The following is an 11,522-nucleotide window of genomic DNA, read 5'->3' as shown; positions in this document are numbered from 1 at the left end:
CAATCCAAGCCGTAGCAGATTCCCTCCGAAAAGTCGACCCCGCGGGCATCTCGAGCTTCTCCGATGACATTACAGTGGTTGCAAGGCTCAATATAGGTAATGGTGCGTTAATTGTGATTGTTGAGATTGAATGGAGTTGAATTTGTGTCGATTTGGTGGAGGATCGGAGGAGGAGGAGGTGGAGGGAGTACCGCCGCCTAAGGGAAGTGAGATGGGGTAGAGGCGGCCTTGGGCCGTGGAAGCGGAGGAGAAGAAGAAAGGAGTGGTTTTGGGCGGCCGTGGGCAAGCCACACGCACCGGTTTGAGCGGCGCGTGAGCTCTACGCGCTGTCACTGTGGGGAGGCGCGTGAATCCCACGCGCGGCTGCCGGAGGTGGCGCGTGAACGGTAAATTTTTGTAAAAGTAATTTCTATACGGTGAATGTAAAAAAATAATTTACGTACAATAAACGTAAAAGTATTTTACGTACAGTGAATGTAAAAGTAGTTTATGTACAGTAATTGTAAAATAATTTCTGAAAGCTAAATCAGTATTTAGTATTTACTGGATAAGTAATACGTAAACAGTACGTATATGAAAAGTAATACGTAAACAATATGCACATGAACAGTAGTACGTGAATAGTATTTGCGTGCACAGTAATTTCGTAAAACCAGAAATTGCTGAATAGTAAAACATTAGTACTGATTCGGCATTTGAGGTTTTACGAAACGTTTCTAAATCACTTCTTATCCATTCTAGGTGATCGACACAATAAGTAAAGGATTCGCTTGCGGAATTGTGGAAATTACGCTCAGGAATATAAAGTGAGTAAATCTCACTACGATGAGTCTACCCTTGGTAGTGATTCATAGTTACGTTTTATGTTAAAAGATCGAACTATGATATGTATATGGTATAGTAGGTTGTGTATGTGTATAAATGGTAAAATCGATACATATATATAAGTTGCTATATTATATACTATCACGCTTCTATTTCCAACTGAGTTTATTTGCGGCACTGATATTTGTTTTATTTAAGCATGAATAACTTGTTTTTTGTACAATATCATGTGATGATTGTTTTGTACGTGGTTTTAACTTGAGTGGTATTAAAACATTTTTTGTTGTCTTCGGACGTGTTGGCATGTCGGAACCTAGCCTTGGTCGGGCGACAGTTACGATACAGTTAGAGCTCTAGTCTGTTTACCGGTGTACTGGCATGAGAGGTAACATATGGGTTACCAGCTTATGAGTACCCATATTTTTGGATATTGGGTAGCAAGTGGTTGCCCAATGTCTGGCGGCGTACTACATGAGGGGTAACAGATGAGTACCTAAATCTCATGAGTACCCGTATTATAAATGTATTTGGGTAAACAGATGGGTTGCCTGATTTCTCATGAGCACTTCTATTTTTAGATATTATTGGACAACCAGATGGGTCGTCCAATGACTCATGAGTACATTTATAATTAAATGTTTTCAGTATTTTCTTCTGTATTTATATGCGAGTTATATTGATGTTTTACTCATACGAGCTGTAAAGCTTACCAGGTTTGTGTTTACAATCCCGGTGCACCTATTCGATGGTGTAGGGGATAGTTCTACAAGTGTGGATTAGCAGAATTGACGGACTACTCTGAAGACTTCGAAGTTCTTTATTTATTTATTTTGTGGTGAGGATTGTGAGGATTTTACATTTCCATTTGAAATAATGCTTGAATTTTAAATTGGTTTTATAATAATCCATTCGACTGAGTTATACTAAGAACTCAGTAATGATACGCTGCGACGATAAGATGATTTCAATTTATTGAGATTGTTTTTGAGTTTTCATAGCGTCGATTTTCGAGTTTCATAAAGCCCGAATGGATGGGGATTGGGGAGTCTCAACAGGTCAATTCAAAAAAGCCTTTTTCTGTTCTAATTAACTTATGAGAAATACGTATTATCTAAGCACAAAGCAAAATGAGCTTAAGCATAATTTGCCTACTTGGAGATCCTCAAAACCCAGTCAAATTTACATAGAAAAGTATTTCATTTTAATTACTTATCAATTTCCTTGCACACTAGAAAAACAGACTGCATTTGGTGATAAAGAAAAACTTCACATCTTTTCTGGGCCATTAGGGTATCTTGAAGAGGGTAGCTACATGTAATTAGAGAGATGATTGAGCCATCCATCTATCAATCATAGCAGAGCATTCTTTAACCTTGTACTCTGCAGCAATGTGACCTCCTCCCTGAATGCAGTAAGAAAAATTTAGTTCAAAACCATTTGCTTTTATAAGTCAGTTTCCTACGAGAGGAAAGGAAATGAAATCTGTGCTTGCCTTTACAGTCGCAAACGTCAAATTGAAAACTTCATTTACAAACTTCTTGGTGTACCTGCATTAGCTTCACATTTCAGTTAAAAATAATTCTAAATAAATAAAAAGAAAAGTGCAGAAATCAGCAAGTTGCCTAACTTACCCTGCAGTTTGATTATCAACTGACCATGCCCTCCAGGTCTCATTGAGAGTCAAATTGAGCATATTTATCCATTTTTGTGTAGCAATGTGAGGAATTGTCATGTCGTGATCACCACTGCACACGGTAAGATACTATGCTACTTATTTAGTAATATTGCTCATGTTTTCTCTGAAAAGAAGTCCATGAACATGGCTCATTTTTTCTTTATTTTGCCTTGCAAGGAGTTTTGTTTGTCTCTCTCATATATGACTTCCTCACAATTTACAGTCATAAGTCACTAATGGTGAGCGAGGTAATTAAGGTGTTACTGTACCTGTAGATCAGAGCACGTAGGCCAACTGTTGTGAGACTTCGATGAATACCAATAACTGTAGTGACTTCTTGAGTGTACGCCAGGGTTGAATTACAGTATTGCCATAATCTTTTCGTGCCCTGATTATTATCAAAATATCGTTTCAGGGAAATGTTCTTCTTATGTTTTCAGTAGAAGATATAATGACATAAATCTCACATTAAACGTACCCTTCGAACGCCAAGAGCATCTTGAACACTTTGGTGGTTTGCCCAAACGTAGGCGAGCATATGATTATAACTCTGAAAGAAGGCCAATTAGGGGGATAATTATATCAGAAGAAGATTACTCAGCAAAGGAAAAAGATGGTTGTTTAAAACATCCCTCTCACAATCACCTCCTCACTTCCTCACTTGTTAATCATGAGAGGAGCTTTGTACTCATCTGTTTGTACAGAAGAATGCTCTAGAAGAAAGAGGCTTACCCTACACCAATATGCAGGTCCATTAGTTGCTGAATTTAGTAAACCTTCGGACAATTCTTTGAGATATCTTCTGGCTGTGCCTACCATCACCTTCTCCTTAGGTGTTGGCAATGAATCACTACAGACTGGTTCCAAGATGTGTAACATATTTATATCACTTGTGAGCTGCAAATTGACATGTCCACTCATTCTCAATGCTTACAAAATGGTAGAAAAATTTTAAAATTTAGAAGATCAAGCCAAGTGAAAATTTCTTACTGCATCAATAGCATCAAGATCGGAAATGCATGCGTCATTGCTTGAATCTACGTTGACGTAATCTCCCCTGCAACTTGATTTCGCTGCCTTGAAATAATGTATAGCCATGGAGAACAAGATGAATATACATGGCACAGAGCTTATAACCCTATAGTTTACGTACATAACCCCTTTTGGCCATATATTCCAAGTATCTGCTAAAGGTATAAGTAGAAAATACGTTACCTGATACAATTGATCTGATATGAGATTTAGCCGATGAGCAAAAGGAATTCTTGCATTTGTGTCAATGACTGAATCTGTTACTGGATCCCCAATTACATATCCCTAATAAGAATTCAAGGAAGTTAGTTTAGATAAGAATTTCCAAAAACATGGGGAAATGACAATGCTCTTAACGACAATAATCTATGACTTATTTCCAGCGTTAAATTGTTCATAGATTGAAGGAAGACAAAATTAACCATCCCAATTAGTTCAATTTTCTGTATTTAGAACCACGTACCTTTAGATTCATTGGAGGATAAGTTCCATTTTCTTTACCTGCAACATCATGAGGAAGCAGGATTGGCTATAAGCTACTACTATTTTCAATTCCAATAAATGAAACGACTGCAAAGCAAGAATGGAAGAAGAACAGTCATTGGCTGGCAGTAGCATACCTTCCAATATTTGTTGTACAATCATTGGCACAATTATGCCAGAAAAGGAGTCACCGCCAATGTAGAGCATATTTTCCAAATATGCAGGATGTACCACCAACCACTGCACAACAAATACGAATTACCATTTCAAAGCAGACTACTGAAATATGTGGCATAAAATAACCGGATTGTATAACGTGCATACCTTCTGCAGAAATTCATAGCCTTGTGCAACATATGTGTAGTCATCCACAAGATAACCGCTTTGAGTTTTTGAGTAGGAGAATCCAGCACCAACTGGGGCATCTATGTATATGATACTGACGTCCTGAAACACATAATCATCCGGATGCTACAGAAATGTGTATGTAGTAAACTTTAAAAGTAAGGATAAAGTTGACAAGCATTTGCTATACAGTACCTTTGTCCATCGAAATGGATTGTCAAGAACTTCTGGTAAGCTCCCATTGTAATCTCCAAACTTAAAAGTTACTGGACCTGTCCAAAGTATTTAGTCAAAGAAAGTTCCAATGGCAAAACCAAGCAGATTACCTTTCCTAATGTCATAATGAGAGTGTTGCACCAAAAATGTGAAACTCAGAAACGACTAATAACCGAGTTCACAAAAGCACTCGGAAATCATTTATTAACAGGTATGCCATTAATCAAGAATGACAGATATTTTGTGCCATCATATAAGAATTTATGGTGGAATATCTAGTGAATGTGCAAGTAGCTTAAATGCCTTGTCCAGGGCTACTTTCATTGGAAGAATGAAAAAGAAAAGACTCTAAGTACTGCATGCTTGCAGAAACTAATGTAATAAAGGCCGAGAGAATACCACTCTCAAAGAAGAAACCAGCCAGACCAGAGCAACCTGGGCCTCCATTGAACCATAGCAACAGAGGATCGTCTGCAGGAGCACCCTCAGACTCAACGAAAAGGTAATATAGTTGTACTTCTTCATTGTCACCTACACCAATATATCTATGTACAACAGAGAATCAGAACTTGCATACATATATAATCTATTCGATATCATTTACCAAGCTCCAAGCATACTATTTACATTTACCCATGTCATGAATTCGATGGAAATAGATGAATATATTTAAAACTGATATAAACCATGAAAATAGATGTATGGCTTCATCTGATACAGAATACAACCAATATTGCTGTTCTATGCTGTTATTTACAATTTGTTTTTTTTTTTTTTTGAAAAGAGGAAAATGAATTATAACTTGAAACCCTGGAGCAACCAGAGTTTACAACATCAAATAATAAAGCTCTAGAAACCTCTCTAGGAACTTCCTCAATCCAACAAGCCAGCGAAGAATGACCTAGATCAGCTAGAGCATCAGCAACAAAATTAGCTTCCCTAAACACATGCCGAAAGCTAATGCTTCTAAATTGGGCAGCTAGGGCTTTAATATCCCTAATAATCACAAGGAGTCTCCAAGGAGGCTGTATAGCTCCATTAAATGAATTACAATTTGTTAAAACTGATAAGTAATTGATAAAAAAGAAGAAGTCTCGAATCATGTTGTATCCAAACCTCCATGGCTTAATGCATGGTTACATCATTGGAAACTCCATAATCCATTCATATAATAATCTAACCTTTAACCAAACATGACAGTGAAGAAAAGCATACCCGGATTCTAGTGCGAAGGGAAGGTCACCGGAATAATAACCCGGTAGACTCGTAATGTTGGTTGTAGTGATGCTGGCAGCAGAAGTTGAAGTGATCAGAGTCAAAGTGAAAGCCAACATTACATGTAGAAGAAGAGCCATCATGTTCATTGTGGTCACCAAATTAAATGAGACTCTTCAACCGTACATTGTTATATATATATATATATATATATAGTTGCAGGTGAGACATATCCCACTACATCCTCTGTACGGGAGGATAATGTTGTTAATTCATTGGAATGAGTGTACAAAGGACACAAATCTGCAACAAACTTTCAGTTAACTACATGTCATATCTATACCAGTAATTCAAGAAGAAAGATTGAACGTGGATAAAATTAGTAGCTGTGGATGGTAGACCTAAGGTGAGTGATAGTAGCTGCAAGTCAAATTATGATCTTACAAACCGCTCCAAGCCGCCGCATGCCCTCAAACTTTTTTTATGAGAAGAAACCCGGAACTTCTTCTATTCACCCTCTAAACATTCACCTTTTCTTTCTTTTAACAGAGTGTGTATTACACGCTCCAAATTCTTTAGTCAAAACCAACAATTGACTCAAACTAGTGGCTATAGTGCTGCCACGGCAGTAGTTTGCTGAAAATGAACCTTCACCCAGTGAAGGGAAGAATTTTCGAAAGAAACCTCAAACTATACATAATTCATAGGGACCCAAGGGTAAGTGGCCAAGCGCAGTATGATTAGCTTTCCCCCTATCGACATTAAACGAGAACTGCTTTAAGCGCATAAGGCGCGACATGTTACAAAAAAAGTTACTAGTTAAATATATAAATGTCTGATTTAATACATACAGAAAAGAGTAAGTATACACTGTTATTGTTGTCTGAAAGCAAATAGAGTCGTTATTAGAATAGTATTCTCTGCTAATTAGTGTTTTGGGTTAAGTACTTATTTGTAGATATTTCTGATATTATTTCAAATATTTGTAATCATACATTAAATTTCACGTCCCCCATGTATTCGACGGTTTTATTAAAATGAAGACTTAAGAGCAGCTACACTAGCCCTTACATAAAAATAAATAAATCAAAAAAGCAAATATACATGAAAGCTTTTTAGATATAATGAAATTCATATTCCAAACTTATTAAATAGTTTTCATAAATCTAAAACATATATATTAATACAAAAAGATACCTAAATATTTGTTTTCTTGCCATAGCAAAAAGCATAAAAACGTGAAATGCGTAGTAAAAGATGTGAAAAGCGTGAACTTTGTAAGCTTTACTGCCTAGACAATTAAACAAATGTGTTATATAAGTAATCTTAAGTTTTTTAAGCCACAAACGAACTTGTGACGAATTTTTTAAAACATTGTAAGACAGAGTAAGTTTTTTTTAAAAAATTATGGTGCTTCTATTTGTACACAATTGTACCCAACAAATATCTAAATATACCCATCCCTAGAAATTATGTCTTTTTTTTTTTCAATTTTGCCCTTCAAACACATGATAGAAGAAAACAAACCCAAAAAACGACAATCGAACCTATGATTTCTACAACTCAAATTAATACGACAATTGCAATCGAAACCAAATCTCTAGCTATAATATTGCATGATCTAGCTTCTTTGATTCTATCATGTTTTATATTGGTTGAAAGGGCCATGAAAAGAGGTTTAGAAGAATCTTATGAATATTTCTTTTATGCCTGCTCCTTGCGTGGGTTTTCTTCCGTTGGAATTGGAGACAAAGGTTTGTCTGGTTCATGCATAAATATGGTCATATGTGAATTATTGTTAACATTCTTATCAATTAAAAGAGCAACGAGATGAATCAGTTTTAGATTTGCAATCAAGATGAATATGGTTTCTTTCTGGTAAACTAAACGGACGATATAATAGTTTAGCCAACTTTCAAGCAAATACTCTAATGAAAAACTAATGATTAATACAGAGATATAGAAGGAACAAGAGTGACTGGGAGCAACATCCATCAGGCATTGGCGAATAAAATCGGAGGATGTACAATGTGATGCATTCGTATTTACTCATCTTTGTTTTGACATCAGAGTAAAATCGAAAAATATGAGCCAAAATATTAATTGCTGATTATATAGTAAGAACTTTGATGGGTACATTTAGTAACACCCAATTTTTGTAAATGATATTTTAATCCGACCTAATTTTTCATTTGCAATATTCCCATTACCAAAAGTATACAAATAAGAGAGAGTTCTAATCCATAAATAGAGGAGACATTTGATACTAGAATCGCAGTGCTGCACCAATTAATGTGTATTGGATTAGGGTTCAACAAACCTGCGTAAAGTGGATTGGATCTAGTTCGGGTCCTCAACCACCCGATTCGGTTTTAAACCTTTTTTTTTGGTCATGAACCTTATTTAATATTGGGTTATTGATCATTAGTGTATCTTATATTTCTATTGCTTAGTGTGAGGCTATTATATGCGGTTTAACCTTCTTTATCTCAATTGTAAATCTTTTTTATTTTACACAATATAAGTTAGGGGATTGAGATATACACCTCCAAATACACCTCAAATTTAGACCAATGTTATATTACACCTACCTCTTAAAATTACACCCAACTTATTTATTAGCTTGATTTTTTCTTTTAAAAAAGGATTTTGGACTTGAATAACAAAACCTTATTTTGTTGGTATTTACTAGATGTGCCACTCACCAAATACAAAAATCATAAAACTCAAAAACGACATGTTTCACATGATTGAAGCATTTGTTATTTTTTACAAACTCAACTATGAATGAGTAAACTGAATTCAATATCTAGTCCTTAATTGTAGCATTTGATATTGATTTCATGCTTATATATGAATAATATGATCATAGCAACAAAAATCAATATAGAGGGATCTTGAGGTTATATAATCTCCTCATACGAACCTAATTAAGTAGGGGGATTTCTCCACCTTTATTCATGATATTCGTGATGTAAATGGATCACTCAATTGGTTAGTGGCGTTGTTTTGTCGACAACTTCTGCATCTGCTTATTCTTGTTTGTTTTTCTTTGATCTGCTTAGTATGTATTAATTTTCCAATTCTATGAGTTGTATGTGTTTGTGGTGTTTGTTGTTATGGGGTTCATGTGCTATAGGCTATGACTCAAATTTGAGTTCTGTTAAATAGGTATATGTGATTCGTTGTTGAGTTGAATCTACTAGTTAGGTGTATTCTACCTGGGAAATTAGTTGTTGTACCTGTGTGTGGATTTTGGGGTATGGTACTTGATTGTTTTTTTTTCTCATATGGAATAGGTATGTAACTTCTATTCAGTAGGTTAATTTGTTAGGATGTGTATATTGTTCTTTCCATATAGGTTAATTATTCTTTCCACATAGGTAAATCTTTTGTTGTATACGACCCTACCTCTAAGGTAGGAAGTGTGGGTTATATAGGTAGAGAGTGTGGGTAACATATGTATGTAACTTCTATTCAGTAGGTTAATTTTGTGGGATGTGTAGATTAATCCTTGCATATAGGTTAATTATCCTCTCCATAGAAGTTAATCTTCTATTGTATATGATCCTACCTCTAAGATAGGAAGTGTGGGTTGGAAAACGAAAAATTAGACAACTAGAAGAAAATAAAATTGTGTTTTTGAATAGGAAAGAATGTATATGCAGAGAAACATGATCAAATAGCCTTGCAATGGAAAAAAAGGACAACTTGGTAGTTTTTAACATTCATGACTTGCTTTGATCTATTATGACAGTAATAGAAATAACATAATTTTTTTATTTTGTTTGACTATTCCTTAAGATAAGGTTGATTTACCAAATTGAACATTTTAATTTATATTTATAACTATTGCATGTTTATAGCATTTGAACAATTGTAAGAACTATATTTATGGAGATATTTTTCATTTATAGCTAGAAGGCAAAAAAGTGAACTCGATTCAGTAATTTAAATATATTAATTATAAAAATCTCATATAAAGAATGTTGATATATGTTTTCGGTGTAAATTAAAAAAATAAAAAGTGTGAGTTTATCTGGAAATGAACTTGAAGAATGGATTTATCACTAATTTTCTCTATAAGTTATGGTTGCACATTCAAATATAGTTTTTTTTTTTGCCTTTTTATGTAACAATATCAATTTACTATTATATCTTTCGTAAATTAATTGCTGAATTCTATGAGTCATGTGAGGCTAAGGCTATTATAAGTATTAGGTTCTTGACGGTTACAAAAGAGTATTGAAGGACTCTTGCCTTTCTTTTCCATTCCCTTCTGCGTGGAAATCCCTCCTCCTCCTTTTGTATTTGTTTTTTTTTCTTTTTTTTTAATTTACGATATTATCCATGTAGTAGTTTGATCACATGTTAAAACAATGTAATCTACGAAGGGCAAAATTAAGTAAGAGAAGATTGGCAGTTCCATAAGCACTATTGGCTTAATTAATATCGATCACTACCAAAAACAAAGTGAAAATTGTACCCCAAAAAAATGAAAATATTGTTCAGGGAGAATTACTATTCTACCCTTATGTGTGTCTTAGCCTAATAGGTTTCCTGTTAGGAGATAGATTAGCATCTCCGTAATAGATTAGGACTCCGAATCCTACGGGATTGTGGTTTTGTAATGCCTATATATAGGCCCCCATATCATTCAATAATACACGAATATTTCATCCTCCAACACGTTATCAGCACGTTGCTCTAAAACCCTGAACTTTTAGAGCCCTATTTTTTTTCTCTCTCTCTCTCTCCTCCGCCGGCCGCCGTCGATTCCAAGCTCCGGCATCTCCTCGCCGGCGCACCTCCTGCAGCCGCCGCATCGCTGCCGCCGCACCGCAGCCCCTGCCCGCAAGCCCTGCACGCAGCCCCGCAACCCCTGCGTGCTGCCCCCGCAGCCCCGCACGCTGCCCTGCCCTGCAGCCCCCGCAACGCAGCCCTGCACGCACGCACGCTGCCCCGCACGCAGCCCTGCACGCACCCCTGCAGCCCCCCCTGCGACCCCCCTGCTGCCCCTGCACGCAGCCTCCGCAGCCCCGCAGGGTATCCTCCGCATTCGCTCCGCAAAAACATCTTTTTGCCCCGAAAAACCCCGCATCAGAGGATTCAAAATTGCTCCTCCCGCATATATACGCAAGGAACGCGAACTGCACAAGCAAACTCTTTGCTCAAGAGAAGCTACTCCTGTCTTCTCTACCCTTTTGGGCCTTTAAACTATTTCTTTTTTTTTCTTTTTCTTTTCCTATTGCTTATTAAATCGTTTATTTGCACGTTTTCGTTTTCTAACTATGTTTCACGTGCTTGCATAGGAAAAGTGATCACTCGTCGTACTATAATGATGACATTCATGCCGAGATGGACGATACTTTTGCCATCTACATACGATTTCGATCGTATCCTCCCAAGATTTTTATGTCATCGGACGAAGATCGAAAAGGAATTCAACAAGCAACTTCATGTATGACGATCGATTTGCAGAGCAATTTACTTATATGCGGTCTATTTGGCAGACCAACAAGTATGTTTTTTCTTAAAGTTGCTGCTTTTGAACATATATATATAAATTATCGGGCGCTATTAGCCTTTTTCATGTCTTCTTTTCCGGCATTTCTTATAACGCCGATGAGACCAAAGAGGGATATGATTCCCCTCTTGGTCGACGTTTTTCGTGTGACGGTCCTGGGGGAGTCACGTTATTATTTAAAAAGGAAGATATCGATTTCGTGTG

General features: G+C 36.4%; 1 protein-coding gene across 1 annotated transcript; it reads right to left on the bottom strand.

Annotated features, from left to right (window-relative positions):
• Positions 1–2,056: 2,056 nt before the first annotated feature.
• On the bottom strand, positions 2,057–5,957 carry LOC126792893 (serine carboxypeptidase-like 13). The gene is made up of 14 exons (XM_050519403.1): positions 5,792–5,957; positions 4,976–5,121; positions 4,556–4,632; positions 4,340–4,462; positions 4,153–4,255; positions 3,996–4,033; positions 3,716–3,817; positions 3,491–3,577; positions 3,233–3,397; positions 2,979–3,050; positions 2,770–2,888; positions 2,457–2,570; positions 2,318–2,372; positions 2,057–2,227 (listed from the first exon to the last, which is right to left on the bottom strand). Exons 1-14 carry the CDS (start codon positions 5,938–5,940, stop codon positions 2,144–2,146), a joined length of 1,434 nt encoding a protein of 477 aa, XP_050375360.1. The 5' UTR covers positions 5,941–5,957; the 3' UTR covers positions 2,057–2,143.
• Positions 5,958–11,522: the final 5,565 nt, after the last annotated feature.

Source organism: Argentina anserina, chromosome 4 (genome assembly GCF_933775445.1).
Source record: "Argentina anserina chromosome 4, drPotAnse1.1, whole genome shotgun sequence".
Lineage (NCBI taxonomy): Eukaryota > Viridiplantae > Streptophyta > Magnoliopsida > Rosales > Rosaceae > Argentina > Argentina anserina.
The sequence above is the reverse complement of the archived record's forward strand: the minus strand, read 5'-3'. Positions and strand labels throughout refer to the sequence as shown.